Genomic DNA, 22,357 nt, shown 5'->3' with positions numbered 1-22,357 from the left:
TGCTTGGGATCATTTTGTTTCAGTAAGGTGAAGAACAGTTACGTTAATATTCACTAAGGCCTTGAATTAAACCACAACTAGCTTGCACAATGCTGAGCATAATTTGTCCGTGTCTACACTAATGATTATGAGATCATCTTTGTGTTGGCTAACTCAATTGTTAAATCATTTTGAAACATAAAGGAAAAAATTCCTAATGCAAAGTCCCAAGTGGTTTCTGCTCTGTTTCTGCATTGGTTTTAAACATGTTCTAATATTACTTGCTCCTTAACACCCTTCCTCCACCCAAATAAAAAGGAATACACTAAAATTTGGAATGTTAGTACAAGAGGGTGTTTAGTGTTTTATCAATCTCTCCCAGGCAGAATGTCTGTAGTAACGGAGGTATCACATGGTTCTGTAGCAACATAAAATTAAAAGTGTTGCCCTATGTCTTCATAAGCATGTTTTCAGCTAGACAAAGATTGTAGGTTGGTATTTATCTATCATGTTACGCATAACACTGTTCAGATTGTTTAAACATAATGTTGCAATCACAAACTAAAATATTGTAGATTGCAAGAAACCCTGAAGAAATCTACCACTTTATGTGCAGCACGTTGTTTGGTGTTCAGCAACAGTTTCTGTCTAAAGAAAAGAGCCTCTCAGATATAACTAGAGAAGCACTGGAATGCCTGATAGAAAAAGGACTCCTTAAAGGAAAAATGATCTCTAAAAAGGAACAGAAATCCCAAAGTAATCTAGAGATCACACAGTTGGGTCAAGCTACCTACAAAGGTGAGAGTTGTTTCTTCATTTTTGTCATACATTTTTTACAATAGTGTTTAAAAAAATGTGACCCTTTTCTCTTCACATTCAGCAAAACTTTCATCCAACCTCTTATTTCCTTTTCAACCTCTTGGGGTGCATCTACACAGTAGCATTATTTTAGAATAACAGTGCGATTGTCTACACAGCAATTCCGTTATTTCAAAATAATTCTGAAATAACTGACAGCTTATTTTGAAATCTGTGAACCTCATTCCTCGAGAAATAACACTATGCTCCACTGCTGCCATTTCAAAATAGCTCCTCCATAGGGCCATTCAAAGTAATTATTCAGAAAAAGTGCCTCCTGTGGCTCTAATTCAAGGTAGCATGTCCACATTAGGGAAGCCTGCCTCAGACTAATTTTGAGGCTTCCCTGTAGTGTAGACATACTATTTCAAAGTAAGCTATTTTGGGGGGAGAAAATTCCAAAATAGCTTATTTTAAAATAAGTGTGCTGTGTAGGTGTACCTTTATTTCCTTTCTGAAAAAAGTCAAAATAACAAAACACGTGGAAACTTACGATAGGATTTAATTAGCATTGTTATTGTAAAGGAGAGTCATGTCTCACTAACGTCTTAGAATTCTTTGAATCAGTTTGTATATTAGTAGACAGTGGAAAAATGGTGAACATAAACTATTTAGACTTCAGAAAGAGGGTAGTAAAGAAGTTATGTAGTCATAGGATGAGAGGCAAAGTATTAGGACAGCTGTTATGATGGATCAAAACGTGGATAGGAGGACAGGAAAGTAAACAGTATGATGAAACAATCCATTTTCATCTTGGCAAAAAATTAACAGCATAATGTCCCAGATTCTGTAATGTAGATTCTGTGTTGCTTAATGAGGAACTTCAAAGAATCCTAAATAAGCTAGGTGAATGGGCAATAATATGACAAACTAAGGGGTGTATAAATGTAAAATAGCACACATTGGCAGGAAAAACACACTTTTTCCGATTTCTAAATGTACTCTGTCCTTTCAGGAAAGGGGCATGACATCACTATAGGCAGCTCAGTGAAGAGTAAGGTTTGTGCAGCTACTGGTCAAAACAGCAAAGAATATTAGTCTTCACTACATTCCTCATTAATCCTATCTTAATGCCTATATAAAATTTTCAGTGTGTGGCTTCATCATGAATGTTGTGTGCAAAGTAGTACTCATAGTAAGAGTGAAAAGATTGGGACTGTCTACCTTAGAAAAGAAATAAAAAAGAGGGGATATTATATAAGTATATGCAAGTTTTGAGAAGCTAGATCAGAGATTTTTTTTACCATTCAGGAGTGCAGGATATGAAATTAAAAGTTGGAAGCTCAAAACTGACACATGGTTTTTCACACAACATGTAGTTAAATTGCAGAACTTGTTGCTAAAGGAAATTGTTGAAGCCAAGAATTTAAGAAGATTCAAAAAGGGGTTGAACACTTATATGGCTATCAAGAATTTCCCGACTAGTTATAATTAATAACAAAAATAGTAGAAGTTATATTAAACCTCATGTTTCAGTATTTAAGTCAATCTTTCTGTTGATGTCAGGATGTGATCTAATGTGGGAGAGTGTCTACACTTGTCTACCTTCTTACATCGTTTTCCGAAGCATTTAGCACTGAGCTAGAAAGACCTCTGGCCTGATCCAGTATGACAGTTTCTATGTTCCTGTCTTGTCTACTAAGTCATAATAGTCAAATATCAACCCCATTAAAAATAGAGACCAAGGATCTTACATTTCTCCCTTGATTTTAACTGCTTTTTCTTTTATACAAATAGTACTGAGTATATTTGGCCTCTGTTGTACACTCCAGGGGGCCATCCTGATGAAGAGTTGCCATTTTGTGGGTAGTAAAATGCATTTCTTATTGGCTTAATACATTAGATTTGGAAGTCCATGGCATTATGTTGGTTACTGAAATACAGACTCTATTAAAAGCCTCCTAAAGAAAGAACAGAGGGAGAATTATGTAAGACATACAGTATATTATATTTAACTCTTACTGTTACCTAAACTAGTATCTTTATACTAATTTTATTTTAGGGTCTATAGATTTGGCCTATTGTGATGCTCTCTACAGAGATTTGAAAAAAGGGCTTCAGGGGCTGGTTCTTGAGAGCTGCCTTCATCTTCTGTATCTGACAACTCCCTATGACATGACTTATCACTGTAACCCAGACTGGATGATCTATTTTAGACAAGTAAGATGTGGCTTTCCCGCACAGCAAAATACTGGTTGGATTATATAGCTGTTGACTTTTGTTTATAATTTTTGACCTACTAGCCACCTAGCAGCTACAATTAATAAATTAAAGAAACTGGACAAGCTAATGTACTGATGGCCTGTTATTAAAGAGAAATTAAATGGAAATGATCATATTGATTCAAAATGTAACTAGTACAGTAGCAAGGATCAAATGTAACGATATGCTAAATCAGTTTATTATTTCACTCATTGGAACTGTGTGATCCAATGAGCTGTTCACCAGGAGACCTGAGATAGATACATAACAGAGACAGTGCTTGACACAGGACCAAACACAATGCTGTACACAATATAGTTTTGCATCTTATGAACTTTAGCTCTACTTAGTCTAATCTGTGGACTGTAAAGCCTTCTTCAGGGTATGTCTGCACTGCAGCTGGGAGTGTGCTTCTAAGCATGGCTAGACAATTGAAATACATAAAGTGTAGCGCAGACAGTGGCTTGGGCTTGTCATCCAAATATATTGCTCGGGGGGTCTAGACATTTGTATTCAGGCAACTAGTCTGAGTTGCTATCTGTGCTAACCCTGCTATGCTTCTATTTTTAGTAATGCACTTGAGCAGTGCCAGTATATGTGTGTTTGTCTTTCTGTGCTGGGAAGTATGCACTCCGCTGCAGTTTAAACATGCCCTTAGACAGTGATCGTAAAGTGTAATATGCTAGTGATAGCATTAAAATCCCTAAAGCTTTGTAGAAGTCTGTGAAAGTCAAGATACATGGCAGTTCAAAGGGTAGCCAAGGAAACTGCTGAGTTCTGGGTAAAGCAAAATAAATTGGTTGATGCTGAAGTGATAAATAGATCACTTTTGTATTGTTTACATTAGAAATAAAATGTATTTTGTATAGAGCATCCTTTATAAAAAGTACTAAACATAGGAGAAAAGTAAAATAAAGTATTCTAAAGACATCTGGGAGCTATTCTTATGCTGGAATAAAGAGAAAATAGTCTTTGACTTTTGATAAAATATTTTCCGTAGCTTGTTTCTGTGAATGATTACAGAGACAGCCACTTGATAAGCATTTGTTTTAAGTTGTCTTTTTTTGGTGTTCTTCTTAGCATTGCTTAAATATTTTATCAATATTATGCAAAGATACTAAAATTAAAGGAAACTTTTTTTGTCTCCTTAAAGCTTTAGAATTTGATAGTGATTAGGTTGAACATGAGTTCTCAATTTTCACTGCCTTCTTGCATATCTCCTGTGATAGATAAAAGTATAGATTTACAGCTCAAATTATTGTGTAATGATATTTGTGCCCACATAAAGAGCTATGCTACAGATAAGGGAGAAGTGATTGTACATGTGGCATACATTCAGATGTGTTGTGGAAGAGGAGATGGACTCTGTTCTAACATAGATATTTAGGACATTTTTAAAGGAAAATTGTTATATATTTGAAGCTGTCTTTTAACTGTGGTATTGTAATTTAATATTATATTTTAAAGGTATCGTTCTTAATTTGATTAATATAGAAATTGTTTTTAGCTGTACTGTTGGGTTTTTTAATTCTGCTTTTTAGTTCAGCCATCTCAGTTCAGTAGAGCAGAAGGTAGCAGCTACTGTAGGAGTCTCTGAAAGTTTTATTACGAAGAAAGCTTCTGGACAAGCCATCAAAAAAGTAGGCTGAAAATTAATTTTTATTTAAAAAAATGATAGAATTGTAATATTTTTCAACTGAATTGTTTTTTCATAGTGCAGCTAATTGGGCTTTTACTGTAATTTTAAGGGTGGTATGTAATTAGGAAATGCGCAATTTTTAGAGAGAAATATATGATTTTTGTAAGGTAATGGCCTGTTTTTTGTATAATATAAAGTTGTTATAGTGTGTTTATATTGTATAGCCGTGAAAATTGTAGGATTCAAGACATTCATGTTGACCAGGGCAAACCTACCACTTCATTATTATAGGTCTCAGAGAAGTAGACGAGTTAGCCTGTATCCATAAAAAAACTTCAAGGAGTCCTGTGACACCTTAAAAAATAACAGATTTATTTGAGCATAAGCTTCTGGAGTAGAAATCGCAGAGGTAGGGATATCTATCTAATCCTAGAAGATTTACTTGGCATTGCTTGCATCCTTAACTTAAATATTTTTTGTTGTTGTTGTTGTTTTTCTTGATTTAAATAATTGTTCTGGCGTAGGGCTGAGGATGAGGGCTTCAGTGTGCAGGCTCTCCCAGGTAGCGAGGACAACTCCAGCCCTTTTTCACCAGAGCATCTTGGAGCTAGATGAGAAGTGCCTGTCCATGGCCACTGCAGCTGAAGTGGCCACAGCCTGGGGAGGAGTGTATGTCTGCTGGCTGGGGGACAGACAGATAAACTCTCTGAAATACATAGTAGTTATCTGTCTGTTTCAACATTCTTGTCCCCTGCTGGTCCAGTGGAATTATAGCTGTCCTGGTCCCCCTCTCCGGCTTGACCACAGGGAGGCAGCAAGGGCATTTTGTAGTATAACTGTCCTTTCTGCCAAACCCCTCTCTTTACATTTTTATGAGAAACAAATTCCCGGAACATCCAATTGTCCTGGCACAACCAAACTCTGACCTTGTTTTAATTTAGAAAAAGAGGAAACTGTAGACCCAATTTGGTGGTCCTAGCTCTTACCGTATAAGAGGAGTTCTTGAACAAAAGACTCTGAGATGGACACACACTTCTAAAATATTACACCCCCCCTCTAGATAGATAGATAGATAGATATACACACACACTCTAGCATATCAAGTCCTTCTTTTTTATATGCTTGTGTGTATGTATCTAGCTATATTTTAGAAAAGTCTGTCTTTCCATGAGTCTGTTCAAGAACACCTCTTAAACGGTAAGAGCTAGGACCACCAAATTTGGTATGCAGCTTCCTCTTATCCTAACTTAAAGTAAGGTCAGTGTTTGGTTGTGCCAAAAAGATGGGAATTGTGGGAAATGGGACTTCTTTACCATAAGATGGAAAGGGAGAGGGCACAGAGAGTGGCCACTGGGGGCAGCTAGCGCAGGGGGGAGAGCTACTATATAGAGTGACCGCACCACCAAGAGTAGCCAGCAGGGTCTTGCCATCTTGCCTGCCACCAGACTGAGTAAGTAGCCCACCTGCCCCAATCCCTTCTCCCTCCACCCCCAGCCCTTGGTCACAGCACTGGGGGAGGGGGACCTGTCAGCCAGGAGGATGGTGGGTGGAAAGAGAAGGCCCCTGCCAGCTGGGGGGTTGGGAGGAGACAGAAGGCCCCTGTTGGCTGGGTGGGGAGGAGGGAAAGCCCTGCCAGATGGGACCCCTCACCCTGAACCCCTCTTAGTTCCCCACTTTGACCCCTGCCCCTGTCACATCCTCCAAGGCCCCTGATGCCTGCACACCTACAGCCCCTAGGCAACACTGGGTAAGTCTTCTAGTGTGTGAGTATTATAATTTCCCTACCTCTTTGATTTCCACACCATATACTTGATGAAGTTGTTTTGACCCACAAAAGCTTATGTCCAAATAAATCTGTTAGAATTTAAGGTGCCACAGGACTCCTAATTGCTTAATTATTACAGTTTTTAGAAACACAAACCTGACTGAGGTATGCACAGTAAGAATAGGCTGAACTAATCTTTGTTTCCCCAAAATGTTTCCCATTATTTCCTCCCTTGCATCACTAAGGCTATGTCTACGCTACAGAGTTTTTTCCAAAAAAACTTTCACTTAAGTCCACGCTACAATCGTGTTCTTTTGGAGGAAAAAAAATGAAAACAGAGGGGGTTTTCTGACATTGCTAAGCCTCTTTCTATGAGGAAGAAGCCTTTTTCCGAAAGAGCTCTTTTGGAAAAAGGCATGTGTGGATGGGGAAGAGGGAGTTCTTTCAAAAGAACAGGAAAAAGCACAGGTGCCCTGGTGGCCCCTCTGTCCATAGTAATCACAGCTTAAATGAGAGATAGTGTCTATTCAGTGCAGACACTAACTTTCAAAAAAGGAGATCATTTTTTCTATGCACTTTGGTAGTGTGGACGCTGTCTTTCAGAAGAAGTTTTTCCGGAAGATCTCTTCCAGAAAAGCTTCTTCTGAAAGAAGCCTGCAGTCTAGACGTAGCCAAACTCTCAAATGCAGCCCTATTACATTTGACTGTTTCATAGGATTAGAGAAGTTTAGAGATGAAAAAGCCCTATTATGATAGTCCATTCCCCTAGCAATGTAGAGTGCTTCTCTGATACTCTTTCAGTTTTATCTATTGGATTCTAGCTCACAGTTCTAACTTAGCATGTTTATCTGTCTTGCCAGGATGTGGACAACAGTGTTGTAAATAGACTGTATCTGTCCTTTGTTCTTTATGACCTATTGAAAGAGACCAACATATGGAATGTTTCAGAAAAATTTAACATGTCTCGAGGATATGTTCAAAATCTCCTGAACTCTGCTGCCTCATTTTCCTCCTGTGTGCTGCACTTTTGTGAGGTAAAAGAAGTCAGTCTAACAGTCTAGCATGGCATTGGTGGACATTTTTGGTTTTACATAATATAAAAATGTATCATCAAAGTCTGAGATATAGGGTGATTTTCTTCTGTAGAATTTTAGAACTTAACTACTGAGCATTAAAATCATGCCATCGTTATCCAACAATGTACATTTACTTTTTAGAAATGAAGTTAGATATAAAAAATATTTGCTGTAACAATTAGTTTTTATATTGAGGGCAAGTTTTTATACACTTATGCTCTGAATAAACAGCAAGTCTAGCACGTGTATTTGCAGCTTTGCTACAAAAGTGTCAGTATGCAAATTGACAAAGGCTTTCCCTTTTTCCCCACACAAAATCAGGCCGTTTCATTGCCTGGTGGCTTCTTGGAAACAAGGCTGCATTGGCAGTTCCAACTACTACTTTGGCCTTACAAATTCAGAAAGTCCAAAATGACTTCCAAAGAACATGTTCTCCCTAAAATATTTCCACATCCTTCTGAAGAGCCTAGGTTTGGGATGACTAGCTGAGGAATGCTGGATTGAACTCTTGGAACTGACCAGAAGGATTACTAAAAATGGTATAAACCCTCTTCCAACAGCTACACATATGCTGCCTTGACAATGCTCCAACCAGAATACTAGCCCAGAGTACAGGAATTCAACTAGAATTGTAAAGTTACTTTGCAGACTTTAACATCCTCTGTTTTTACAGGAGATGGAGGAATTTTGGGTTTATAAAGCCCTGCTGACAGAACTTACAAAGCGACTGACCTATTGTGTTAAGGCAGAACTCATCCCTCTTATGGAGGTGGCAGGGGTTTTAGAGGTTAGTAAACCTAATTTGGGAGTTCATATATCTCTAAGCTTTATTCCTAAATTCAACCAGGATTTTCTCAAATGTTTAAGGAAGAAGCAAAAAAAAATTGTATTAAGAATCTAGCATGTTGCTAAAACCTTGTTAAATCTTTTTGCATTTCAGAATCTACAGTGAAAATAAAATTATGCTGCTAAATGTGGAGGGCCATCTTTGTGTTTCAATGGCTTTCATAGTTAATCTGTTCATAAATAAAAAGTGTTAACCAATATATGTTGGCTACATAAATACCCCATTAAGCACAAATAATGTAGTGATTATATGGCCTAAAATGACCTGTGCCTTTACTATACTACTTTTCACTATGCTTGAATTTGCTGAAGTAAGCTTGGGCTTAAGTAGATAGGAAAACTGTCAGGCTCAAGTGTACCCTAGTACAGATTTATAAATGTCTTCATGCCCTCAGTACCTGGAATCCACGTGTCCAGAATAAAGATGGTTTTCCATAGACTGCTTTTCCGTTGAACCTTTTTCCTGCATTACATTATTATTTGCTTATGGCAACAAATCTGACTGATACTAGTTATTTGAATATGTTTAACAAACCAAAGTGTGAGCAAACGTTGACTTTACGAATTGTCAGCAAAGCAATTCCCAGTAAGCAGTAAAAGCAGCGTTCCCTCTAATTTTTTCCATCACTGAGTGAAATACATTTTCTTAGGTGTTGTAGTGGAGAGGTGATGTATGACATATCGCCATCATATTGGTGCACATAATACAATTAATGAGGCAGGGGTGCGGCCAAGAGTTTCTAAGTGTGGGAGAGGGTGCTCAGGCCTGGGTCAAGATTGTGGTGCAGGAATGTGAGGGCTCTGGCTGGGGGTGCAGTTTCTAGGGTGGTCTGGGGTTGGAGTCTCAGGGCTGGTACAGATGTTTGGGGTGCAAGGGCTCTGGCTGGGGGGGAGGCAGTGGGGTAGAATTGGCATGAAGGGTTTGAGATGTAGGGGGTACAGGCTCTGGGCTGGGGATATGGGCTTTGGGATGAAGCAGGGGGGCTCCAGGTTTTGGAAGGGGCTTAGGGATGTGGTTGGAGTGTAGGAGGGTGGTACAGACACAGGACTGGGGAATGGGTTTTAGGAGTGGGGGTACAGGCTCTAGGTCGGGTATTGGAATGCAGGAGGGTATAAGCTCTGGGCTAGAGATGGGGTCAAGAATGAGGACTTTGGGGTGCAGAAGAATGCTCAGAGCTAGGGGGATTCTCAAGGTGGGGCACGGGATTGGTACTAAGGCTTACTTGGGTAGCTCCCTCTGGGGCTGGTAGGGAAGTGGCTCCTCTTTGCCAGCCACAGCAGTTCTTCTCTGCTGGCCTTTCAGGTCTCTTCCCCACTGCAGTCCTGAGCTCCTGCACAGGGCTTAATAGCTCTTGTGTGGGGCTTAATGGTAAACTGCACTATGTAGCTAAGGGGGAACTGTGGCTACAAGCTCATATTTTGCATTCAGATTGCTTTTTCCTTCTGGCTGCTACAACAGCAACAATGAAGATGTCACACAGTACACTGGTTACCAATTCTGGTGATGCTCAAGCTAAAACAGAATCCTGGGTTTTCTTTTGTAGTACCGGTAGCTCTGCAAGGTTAATAGGAGTAAAAAATGGCATTAAAAGGAGTTAAGAGTTAAAAGTAATTTAATTTATCACTGTAGTCAAGAGATTAGCTTCCTACATGAAGCAGACATCTTGAATTGGAAGGTGCTACTTTTTTACAGTGACTTTTCTGATTATGCTCACAGTTTAGGGGGAAAATCATATGGGTCTCTGACTTGATATTTGAACAGGTTCCTTCAGGTTAATCTTTTTTGGTAAATATTGCCTCGAGTGCTATCTAATATGCATTCTCTGGCTTCATTTCAAAGTTAAATGATTCTGCAATTAGATCATACTGTGGACAAATGCTCCTACTGTCATCTTGTTCAGCAGTAGTAGTGCTTAGCGCTCGGAAAGGGAACTGGCTAGTAGCCTCATCAGTTTCCCTCTGCTGACCAATCCTTTCTCCATGTCAAGGTTTCTGAACTTGATACAAAGGGGAAACTGAGTCTCTTTACCACTTCAGTTGTTCTTTAAATGAAGTAGAGTGGAATTGTATAGTTCTGTCAAAGTTTTGTTTTACAGTTATCAGGGTAAAATATGACTGCTGCTGCTCTATGGGCTACTGCCCAAGACGTGTCCTTTGGAAGATGTTGAATGTAAGGTGTGGTCAGCAATGCAGGCTTGACTCCCATGGAATTGGGTGACTGAAACACTATTAAAATCCATAAAAGCGACGAGGAGTCCTGTGGCACCTTATAGACTAACTGAAGTGTAGGAGCATAAGCTTTCGTGGGCAAAGACCCACTTCGTCAGATGCATCTGCTCCTACACTTCAGTTAGTCTATAAGGTGCCACAGGACTCCTCGTCGCTTTTGCAGATTCAGACTAACACGGCTGCCCCTCTGATATTAAAATCCATGTTACAAATAAGGCCCTGAGGGAGAAACATTGTCTGTACTTCTTCTCCAAAATCATATTGTCAAAAGAATGAAATAACATAGTTCCTGTAGGACTGAATTCACTATCCTGCGGACACCCTGAACCATCCAAATAAACTATAATTATCAAGTACATAACGTAACTGGACAATGCAGTCTTTCCTATATGGGATGATAGGTACAGGCAGCTACAAAACTATTCTATGATGTCCGTGCCCTATAATTGTATGGTTAAACATTTCTAGTCCAGGACTACTCTAGTGGACATTTTAAAGTCTCTAGACCTTTTAAGGCTTGTTTCTTTATTAAAAAGGAAAATGTAAGCAGATAGGACTGAATAGAAGAATATTAATGGAACTAAGCAAGAGAAGAAAAAAAATCTGGAAGGTAGTTCAAGTTCAGTGAAGCCTGGGGATAGCATTTGTGCATTCAAGTTCAGCTTTTTATTTAGCTCAAGCTGCAGAACAATCTTTATTTACCTTGTTTTATATAAAAAACATAATATCCGTGGTTGTCATTATGCTGTGTAAGACCTAGCGCAACTAATTTTGCAACAAAGATCTATCTCATAAGTGCCATTTTTGGCTTCTTTGTTTTTTTCCATTATAACAGGCATTTTATTAAGGTTCATACTAAGAAAAGAAAACCAAACAATAATAAAAAGAATGATCCTATTTCTTAAATACTATAGCTCTTCCTTATATGAGAATCCATAGTCACAGCTTTGCGCCCAATCCAAAAACCAATAGGGCTGTTGATTAATTGCAGTTAACTCATGTGATTAAAAAAATTAATTGTCATTTAAAAAATTAATCATGATTAAACGTGCTGTCAAATGGTAGAATAACAATTGAAATTTATTATATATTTTGGATGTTTTTCTACATTTTCAAATACATTGTTTTCTATTACAATGCAATGTGTACAGTGGCCACTTCAGATTTTTATTAGTTATTTGCACTGTAAAAAAGTCTTTTTCAGTTCACCTCATGCAAATACTATAGTACAATCTCTTTATTGTGAAAGAGTAACTTACAAATGTAAAGGGTTTTGTTACAGAACTGCATTCAAAAACAAAATACAATGTAAAACTTAAGAGCCTAGAAGTTCACTTGGTTCTACTCCTTGCTCAGCTGAGAGAGGAAGTTGGGTTACAGTTATGGGAGGTAACTGCTGCCTGCTTCTTATTTACAGTGTCACCAAAACCTGAGAACAGGCATTCACATTTCACTTTTGTAGCTAACGTTGGAAAGTATTTGTGCCAGATATGCTAAACATTTATATGTCCCTTCATGCTTCAGCCTCTACTCCATAGGACATGCTCCTAGGGATGTTAAATATCGGTTAATTGAATAGTCGAGTAACCTCAAGATTCTTATCAGTTAGCCCCCTGCCACTCCTTGCTGCTGCTTCTATATCGGAGGCAATAGCACAGGGTGCCGGGTGGGAGCTGGTCTGCGATGGAGCCAGTTTAAAAACCAGCTCCCTTTGCAGACTAGCTGCCTGTCTCACTGTGCTCCTACTTCTGATGGAGGCAACAGCTCCTGTCTAGGGTGGGTCTGAGCTCCTGGAGCTGGTGCAAGCCAGAACTGACCTGGGCTGCCTAACCACCCAGCTACTAATACATTTTAAATGCAGAGCCACAGCAGGGGAAGGTCTTAGACCAGTTGCAAGCCAGGACTGAGCCAGATTGCTGGCCAGCTTACTAAAAAATTTACTGGCAAGTGAAGGGGGCGGGAATGCATGTAGTCTATAGCATTTAGCTATAAGCTTTTGCTTATTGGTTAATCAACTGCACTATTACATCCCTACATGCTTCCATGCTAATGCTCATTTTAAAAAAAAGCATCAATTAAATTTGTGACTGAACTCTTTGGAGGAGAATTGTCTCTCCTGGTCTGTTTTACCTGCATGCTGCCATATATTTCATGTTATAGCAGTTGCTGATAATGACCCAGCACGTGTTGGTTTTAAAAATACTTTCACTGCAGATGACAAAATATGAAGAAGGTACCAGTGTGAGATTTCTAAAAATAGCTACAGTACTGGATCTAGAATTTAAGAATCTCAAGCACCTTCCAAAATCTGATAAGAACGAGGTGTGGAGCATGCTTTCAGAAGTCTTCAGAGCAACACTCTGATGTGGAAACTAAAGAACCTAAACCCACCAGAAAAGAAAATAAACCTTCTGCTGGTGGCATCTGACTTGGATAATGAAAATGAACGTATGTCAGTCCTCTCTGCCTTCTCTTGTTATCTAGCATAGCCTGTCAATGGTGGTTGAAGCATGAAGCGGCATACAGATCTTTAGGGCATCTGGACATAAATACCTTGCAACAATGCCAGGTGAATGCCTGCTCTTGCTTTCAGGTGACATTGTAAACAAGAAGTGGGTGTATTATCTCCCGCAAATAGTAACTAGACTTGTTTGTCTGAGCCAGTGTTTGCCAATCGGTGCTCTGCGATAGTAAGGGTTCTGAGAGGATCTGGCGCACTCCTGCCCCCTCTTCGAGACAGAGCTTTTTTGCATCTGGACTCTTTTTGCTCACCGAAAAGTGGCAGTGGGTCCTTTTTTTGTTTGTTTGTTTGAATTGTGAACAACCCTAGGGGTTCCATGGCCAAATAAAATTGGGAAACACTGGTCTGAGCGATTGGCTGAACAAGAAGTAGAACTGAGTGGGTATGTGGACTGCTGCTGGGGCTGGCCCTCCCTGGCTTCTGGAGCCAAGAATGGGGCTGGGGCTGGAGCTCCCTTGGCTGCTGCCACATCCAGAGCTCCCTGTTTATAGCCAGAGCTCCCCAGCCAGGCTAGAGCTCCCTGGCCATGAAGGCCAAAACTCCCCACCTCGCCCCCTGAAAACATTCAAATATTTAAGTTAATGGTGTTCTATTAATGTTGAACAGTGTGATTTGATCATGCAATTAATCGTGATTAACTTTGTAATTGCTTGTCAGTCCTAAAAAGTTAAACAAGGGTGGTATTACTCAGATGTTGGAAGAAAATCAAAATATGATCTATAAAATTAAAATACTTTTTCTGTTCTAAGCTTATTATCGGAGACTGTATGGCTATTGAGCATTCTCATTTCATGGCAGTGGCAGTCCTCACAGGATCAACACTTAGAGCCAGATTTTAAAGCACTCAGCTGTTTCCATTTAGGCTCTTAAATGAAGTGGCCAGATATTTCAAATGTGCTTAGCTTTCATAGAGGACAATGAATGCTAAGAGGTAACAATAAGAGGAAAGACAGGTCTATACAAATCCATTTCTTGAGAGGAAATGATGTGGAAAAGACAGAAAGGTTACTAAGAGCTGAATAAGGATGTAGAGAAGAAATAATGGCTTTTTCAGGAGCAAATTTAATTTAGTAAACTTTTGTAACAGTAAGTGGACTTCATTTATGTACAGTATCACTCTGCTGCTCTTTGAAGTAATCAGATTAGCTAACAGATGAATGAATTGAGAGGTGAGATCAGAGGTTTGGACTTTTTATTTACTAATCTACTTTCTAAAACTGCCTTATTTTTGACTTGCAGTCTCGAGCAAAACAGCTGTATGATTCAGGATATAAAACTCTAGCACATCTAGCTAATGCGAATCCAGAAACATTGGTCAAGATGATCGAGCATTTGTCACGACGTCAAGCTAGACAAATTGTTTCATCTGCAAAGGTGAGCAGAACTTGACTACTTGAGCCATGAAATGCATATTGGCAAAGATGGAACTGAGAGTGAAAACTTTGACATAGAAAAAGGGTTGGCCAGCAGAGGGAAACTGATTAGGCTACAAGAGTGGAGAGATACTTAGTGTCTGTATCTTTCCCCAGAAGATTGATGAAGTAATTTGTGACTAGCTAGGATCAACATGCAAAATTTACTAGTGGAAATTTTCCACTTAAATCTCCCATGTATTGGGGGGGGGGGGTTTGTTTATGTTTTTATATTTATATATATATATATATATATAGAAACTAAGTGCGGAGTTCCTTTGGAAAATCTGGCTCTTAATTTTTGAGCCTCTGAGGACTGTAATAAATCCCTAATCGAACTCTGTTTCCCCAGTGGGGTTTCCTTCATGTTGCTATAAAAGAAATGAAGGAGTCCTTGGGTGACCCCTGTGCCTCAACGGTGTCTAAGTGCTATCAAGTGCAAAGTATGATTTCCATCCAATGATCTCAAAGGATTGTACAAGATGAGAGAGAAGGAGTATTCCCACCTAACTAGTAGAGAAACTGAGGCAAAGAAGTTGACTAACTTGTCTAAGGCCATGTAGGGAATCAGTGACCCGGCTCCTAGTTCCATGCAGTAATTACAGTTGCACGTTCACCACTGTGAGGCAGTTTAGTGCCTCGGAATTTAACATCTGGAAACTGTAGCACTGATCATGGTAGGAGAATATAGAATCATAGAATACTAGGACCGAATGGGACCTCAAGAGATCGAGTCCAGTCCCCTGCCCTCATGGCAGGACCCAGTATTGTCTAGACCATCCTTGATAGACATTTATCTAACCTACTCTTAAATATCTCCCGAGATGGAGATTCCACAATCTCCCTGGGCAATTTATTCCAGTGTTTAACCAACCTGACAGTTAGGAACTTTTTCCTAATGTCCAACCTAAACCTCCCTTGTTGCAATTTAAGTCCATTGCTTCTTGTTCTATGCTCAGAGGCCAGGAAGATCAATTTTTCTCCCTCCTTCTTGGGACACCCTTTTAGATACCGGAAAGCTGATATCATGTCCCCTCTCGATCTTCTCTTTTCCAAACTAAATAAGCCCAATTCTTTCAGTCTTCCTTCATAGGTCATGTTCTCTAGAATTTTAATCATTCTTGTTGCTCTTCTCTGGACCTTCTCCAATTTCTCCACCTTTCTTGAAATGTGGTGCCCAGAACTGGACACAGAACTCCAACTGAGGCCTAATCAGCGCAGAGTAGAACAGAAGAATGACCTTCTTGTATCTTGCTCACAACATACCTGTTAATGCATCCCAGAATCATGTTTGCTTTTTTTGCAACAGCATCACACTGTTGACTCATATTTAGCTTGGGGTCCACTATAACCCCTAGATTCCTTTCTGCAGTACCCCTTCCCAGACAGTCGCTTCCCATTCTGTATGTGTGAAACTGATTGTCCCTGCCTAAGTGGAGCACTTTGCATTTGTCCTTATTAAACTTCATTCTGTTTACCTCAGACCATTTGTCCAGATCATTTTGAATTATGACCCTGTCTTCCAAAGCAGTTGCAATCCCTCCCAGCTTGGTATCATCTGGAAACTTAATAAGCATACTCTCTATGCCAATATCTAATTTGTTTTTGAAGATATTGAATAGAACCAGTCCCAAAACAGACCCCTGCAGAGCCCCGCTTGTTATACCTTTCCAGCAAGATTGAGAACTGTTAATAACTACTCCCTGACAACGGTTAACCAGCCAGTTATGCACCCACCTTATAGTAGCCCCATCTAAGTTACAGTTCTTAATTATAAATTATATCCTGCCCACTTCTCCAGCCCCCTAACAAATTGCCAGCTTACTATAGAATGTTTAAAAAAAATGCACAAGTTATAGAACTAACAATGTGTACTTAACTTTAGTTTTGTGGTCACATTACTTTTAGTCATACTGTCTCCCTATCCTTTTCTTTACTTTGTATATCATCTGTTTAGATTAGAACATATGCTCCTTAGGGTAAAGACTTTGGCTTCGAATGTGTCTGTAAAGCATGGTGAATGCTAAACAGATAAATAATCGAAGAGCAGAGATCATAATAAATATGACCAATCTCGGAACAAAAATTACAAGCAGAATTTGCTTTTTCTTCCTGTTCACAGCATTTTCCTAACCAACTCTCAGCTCATACACTTGTTTGTGTGGTAGCATCAACAATGTCAGAATAACTAGAAGTAGTTCAACTTTTGTAACCAAGTCAGCAGAGGCAGTTCATTTACTAAGCCTGGTGAAACAGCAGCACTTTATAATATGAAGGAAAATCTTATAATTCATATAAATTAGGGTTGGCGTACTTAGTTTTAGTACCAGTTTAACAAAGTGCTGCTTATATAAGTTTGGCTTTCATCTGACATTTCTAAGCTATATCTATGCCAAGGACTTTAAATACAGCACCAAGAAACAAAAGTAATATACCACTTCTGAAATCTGAAGAATAAAATAAATGTGGTGCTACAAAACATTCATGAAACGCTGTGATCTTCTACAGTATGTTTAAGGTTTTAATAACAGGCATACAACTGTTCCTTAATGCAAGGAATCCATCTGCTTTGTTTATTTCTGTGATCAACCTGTCAACATTAACTTTCTGAGTGTTTTTACAATTTAAAAAGTTTTCCCATTGTTGAAAGTGCTTTTAACAAAACCACTAAAAATTTGTGAGATTGTAATGTTTAAATGGCATGCATTTTCCTATTTATATAGCTGAGTTAATAGAACAAGAAGAAATTCTGCTCATTTCTTAGAACGGTCAATACAAATTGTAATCAGTACATATTATGACAAATTTTCTAATCCTCTAAATTTGACACATTAAGTTTAAACTGAAGTAGGATGAATTGATAAATTAAATGTGAAAATCCTCCTAGTGGCTTGCAAGTCTTAAAACAAGATTATAGTAATTTTGTTCCTAATAACCTAACTTCTTAGCTTGTGTTTGAATGATTAAGTGTGATGTAGGGCAGCGGTTCCCAACCACTGGGCTGCAGTGGCTCTGGGGGCTGGGGCTGGGGTACACTGCCCAGCACCTCCCCTTCCTCTGCAGCTTTTGGGAGAGACATGTCCTGTCCTGCCTCTCAGCCAACCAGAGTTGGGCAGGGGTGGGTTCTTGTCCCGGACACGGAAAAGCGCCTTGCTGTGTGGCGGAGGGCTGTGCGGAGCCCGGCACAGCAGCCTTAGAGCAGCCACAGCCCGGGCAGCAGTGCTCAGCTGACAGCTGGGAGGCAGCACAGGGCTAGCTGAGGGAGATGGGGCAGGCAGTGGTGGCTCCAGGGCTAGTGTTGGGGGATTAGGAGGTGAGGGGATCTAAGAGACGGGGGCTGGCATTCTGGGAGTGAAACTAACACTGGTGGGCTCTGAGGGCAGGGCCTAGTACTAGGTAACTCTTAAGAGGTGGGGGGCTGACACTGGGGGCTCCTGGGGCAACCTGAGTCGGGGGGGATGACACTGGGAGTTCTGGAAACAGGAGGTTGGCACTGGGGGGGTGGGTCTGGTGGTGGGAGGCTCTATGGGGCAGTGGCTGGCACTAAGGCATTTGGGATGGGGACTGGCACTAGGCGGCTCTGAGGCAGGGGGCTGGCACTGGGGAGGTTGGGTGCAGGAGACTTTTGTGTCAGTGGCTGGTGTTGAGGGATAGTGAAGGGTTGGGGGGCTCTAGGGGTTAGGAGCTGGCACTGGGAGGCTAAGGAGGCTGGCGTGTACCCCAAAGCCACCGCAAACAGACCACTTCAGCTGCAGCAGCTGGCTGCCCTGTGGTGACTGCCGGAGCTGAAGCCAGCTGTTCGCAATGGCTCTGGGGGCCAGAGCTTTTGGCAGACCAGTAATATTTTATTTTCATATTTGCGTATTCATTATTTGCATAACAAATATGCAAATAAAATGTTACCAGTCCCCCACCAAAAGTTTGTGAATGGGTTTGCCCGTCTGTGGTACAGAAAAGGTTGGGAATCACTGATGCAGGGAATGTTGGGGTTTCATCTTACCACTGAACTGAATAAATGCACTATTGAATAAATGCATTGTCCTTTGTGTGTGCTCTGTCTCCTCATAATTTGTGGGTGCAGATGCTGCTAAGTGAAAAAGCTGAGGCTCTACAAGAAGAAGTTGAAGAACTGTTGAAGGTGCCTAAAGATCCATCTGAGGACATCATCCTAATAACTTTGCCATAAAAAACATGATGCAGTGGAATTCTCAGCTCTTAAAATTATTTTAATGCTTTTTAATGTACATATGTGTAACTAAAAGCTCCTGTTCTCATAATAAATATTCAGAACATCTTTTTTGTATCCCTAATTTTTTTGTACATTTTGAAATCAGAATAGTCTTATAACTCTGTCATTTGTATGATCCGATCATTGAATCTCTTCACTGACTGATGAGGAGGAATCAAAAAATGGCACTACAAATACAGTTCTATAAATGCAGGAGGTGGCTTTATCCAATTGCATTGAATAGTAGATACAATGTTAGTTGACTATTCAGTGCGCAGACTTTCATCTCTAGAACTAAGGGTTAGACTTCAATTTGGAATCAAGTGAAGATTAATTTATTCCCATTATTAGTCCCCTTGGAGATACTTACCTGCATTACCAAAACAGTGAGGTAGTTTAGTCTATATTAATAGAAATGTAGCCGTGTTAGTCTGGGGTAGTTGAAGCAAAATGCAGGACAATGTAGCACTTTAAAGACTAACAAGATGGTTTATTAGATGATGAGCTTTCGTGGGCCAGACCCACTTCCTCAGATCAAATAGTGGAAGAAAGTAGTCACAACCATATATACCAAAGGATACAATTTAAAAAAATGAACAAATATGAAAAGGACAAATCACATTGCAGAACAGAAGGAGGATGCGGGGGGGTGGGAAGGGGGAGGAAGGAAGGTAAGTGTCTGTGAATTGCTGATATTAAAGGTAGGGAGAGTGGGATGTTTGTGAGTTAATGGTATTACAGGTGATAATTGGGGAAACTGTCTTGATAATGGGTGAGAAAGTTCAAAGACTTGTTAAGTCCTTGTCCGTAAGTGTCGAATTTTAACATGAATGACAGTTCAGAGGATTCCCTTTCAAGTGCAGATGTAAAAGGTCTTTGTAGCAGAATGCAGGTGGCTAAGTCATTTAGAGAGTGTCCTTTCTGGTTAAAGTGGCAAGAAACTGTTTTCTCTTTGTGATCTTGTCTAATATCTGTTTTGTGGGCATTAATCCTTTGGCGAAGTGTCTGAGATGTTTGTCCAATGTACATAGCAGACGGACACTTTCGGCACATGATAGCGTAGATTATATTTCTGGATGCGCAGGAATATGTGTTCTTGATCTTATAACTCACTTGGTTAGGTCCAATAATGGTATCAGCAGAATGAATATGTGGACAAAGCTGGCAACGGGGTTTGTTGCAAGGGAAGGTACCAGGGTTGGTATTAGTGTGGTATGTCCTGTGGTGGTTGGTAAGAATCATCTTGAGGTTAGGTGGTTGTCTATAGGAGACTATGGGTCTGTCTCCCAGAGCCTCTTTGAGTATGGTATCCTGTTCCAATATAGGCTGTAGTTTCTTGATAATGTGTTGGACAGGTTTAAGTTGGGGGTTGTAGGTGATGACAAGTGGTGTTCTATTGTTGGTTTTCTTGGGTCTGTCTTGAAGTAGATGGTTTCTAGGTATTCGTCTGGCTCTTTCAATTTGCTTTTTTGTTTCTCTGGGTGGGTAGTTGAGATTTATAAATGCTTGGTAGAGATCCTGAAGCTTCTGGTCTCTGTCAGTGGGGTTAGAGCAGATGCGGTTGTATCGAAGGGCTTGGCAATAGACGATGGATCGTGTGGTGTGTTCTGGATGGGAGCTGGATGCATGTCTATAACCAGGAGGCAACCAGACAACTCTCGAACACCACATTTTACAAACCTCTCCCCTCTGATCCCACCTTGGACTACCAAAAGAAACTACACTGTCTCCTTAAAAGCCTCCCCACAGCTACTCGGGAACAAATCCTCACAGAATCACCTTCTGACCCCCGACCAGGATTGTTCTATCTACTTCCCAAGATCCATAAACCTGGGCACCCCGGACGTCCCATCATCTCTGGTATTGGCACGCTCACTACTGGTCTATCCAGCTATGTAGACACTCTTCTCAAACCCTTCGTAACCAATACCCCCAGCTATCTCCGAGACACTACTGACTTCCTAAGGAAATTACAAAACATCGATAACCTCCCCAATAATACCATCCTTGCCACCATGGATGTAGAAGCTCTATATACCAACATCCCACATGAAGACGGATTACAAGCAATTAGAAACACTATCCCAGAGGACACTACTGCCAACCTGATAGCAGACCTATGTAACTTTGTTCTCACCCACAATTATTTCCGGTTTGAGAACAACTTATACCTCCAGATCAGCGGCACAGCCATGGGTACACGCATGGCCCCACAGTATGCTAACATCTTTATGGCTGACCTAGAACAACGTTTCCTCAACTCCCGTCCCCTTTCACCCCTCCTCTACCTACGGTACATCGATGACATCTTTATGATCTGGACACATGGCCAAGAAACACTGGAGATATTCCACAGAGATTTCAACAACCTACACCCCACCATCAACCTCAGCCTGGACCATTCTACACGAGAGATCCACTTCCTGGACACCACCGTACAAATCAACAATGGAAAATTAGACACCACTCTCTACAGAAAACCCACTGACTCATACAGTTACCTACATGCATCCAGCTCCCATCCAGAACACACCACACGATCCATCGTCTATTGCCAAGCCCTTCGATACAACCGCATCTGCTCTAACCCCACTGACAGAGACCAGAAGCTTCAGGATCTCTACCAAGCATTTATAAATCTCAACTACCCACCCAGAGAAACAAAAAAGCAAATTGAAAGAGCCAGACGAATACCTAGAAACCATCTACTTCAAGACAGACCCAAGAAAACCAACAATAGAACACCACTTGTCATCACCTACAACCCCCAACTTAAACCTGTCCAACACATTATCAAGAAACTACAGCCTATATTGGAACAGGATACCATACTCAAAGAGGCTCTGGGAGACAGACCCATAGTCTCCTATAGACAACCACCTAACCTCAAGATGATTCTTACCAACCACCACAGGACATACCACACTAATACCAACCCTGGTACCTTCCCTTGCAACAAACCCCGTTGCCAGCTTTGTCCACATATTCATTCTGCTGATACCATTATTGGACCTAACCAAGTGAGTTATAAGATCAAGAACACATATTCCTGCGCATCCAGAAATATAATCTACGCTATCATGTGCCGAAAGTGTCCGTCTGCTATGTACATTGGACAAACATCTCAGACACTTCGCCAAAGGATTAATGCCCACAAAACAGATATTAGACAAGATCACAAAGAGAAAACAGTTTCTTGCCACTTTAACCAGAAAGGACACTCTCTAAATGACTTAGCCACCTGCATTCTGCTACAAAGACCTTTTACATCTGCACTTGAAAGGGAATCCTCTGAACTGTCATTCATGTTAAAATTCGACACTTACGGACAAGGACTTAACAAGTCTTTGAACTTTCTCACCCATTATCAAGACAGTTTCCCCAATTATCACCTGTAATACCATTAACTCACAAACATCCCACTCTCCCTACCTTTAATATCAGCAATTCACAGACACTTACCTTCCTTCCTCCCCCTTCCCACCCCCCCGCATCCTCCTTCTGTTCTGCAATGTGATTTGTCCTTTTCATATTTGTTCATTTTTTTAAATTGTATCCTTTGGTATATATGGTTGTGACTACTTTCTTCCACTATTTGATCT

The 22,357-nt window shown here is 40.4% G+C and overlaps 1 protein-coding gene across 6 annotated transcripts in view; it reads left to right on the top strand.

Annotated features, from left to right (window-relative positions):
- HELQ (helicase, POLQ like) overlaps positions 1-18,821 on the top strand; it is a 45,990-nt gene extending 27,169 nt beyond the window's left edge. For 5 of the 6 annotated variants that reach the window (XM_075929508.1, XM_006110886.4, XM_006110888.4 and 2 more), the window contains 7 exons: positions 555-777; positions 2,840-2,997; positions 4,581-4,679; positions 7,304-7,477; positions 8,193-8,306; positions 14,355-14,489; positions 18,609-18,821. In XM_075929508.1, the coding sequence (XP_075785623.1) occupies positions 555-777; positions 2,840-2,997; positions 4,581-4,679; positions 7,304-7,477; positions 8,193-8,306; positions 14,355-14,489; positions 18,609-18,713 (1,008 nt within the window). In that variant the 3' untranslated portion in view covers positions 18,714-18,821. Of the gene's footprint in view, positions 1-554; positions 778-2,839; positions 2,998-4,580; positions 4,680-4,969; positions 5,088-7,303; positions 7,478-8,192; positions 8,307-14,354; positions 14,490-18,608 lie in introns of those variants that run through there. The other variant, XR_012903987.1, reaches the window with a different exon arrangement.
- The last annotated feature ends 3,536 nt before the right edge of the window (positions 18,822-22,357 follow it).

The sequence above is a fragment of the Pelodiscus sinensis genome, chromosome 5, assembly GCF_049634645.1.
Source record: "Pelodiscus sinensis isolate JC-2024 chromosome 5, ASM4963464v1, whole genome shotgun sequence".
NCBI lineage: Eukaryota > Metazoa > Chordata > Testudines > Trionychidae > Pelodiscus > Pelodiscus sinensis.
This window is presented reverse-complemented; position numbering and strand designations above follow the sequence as displayed.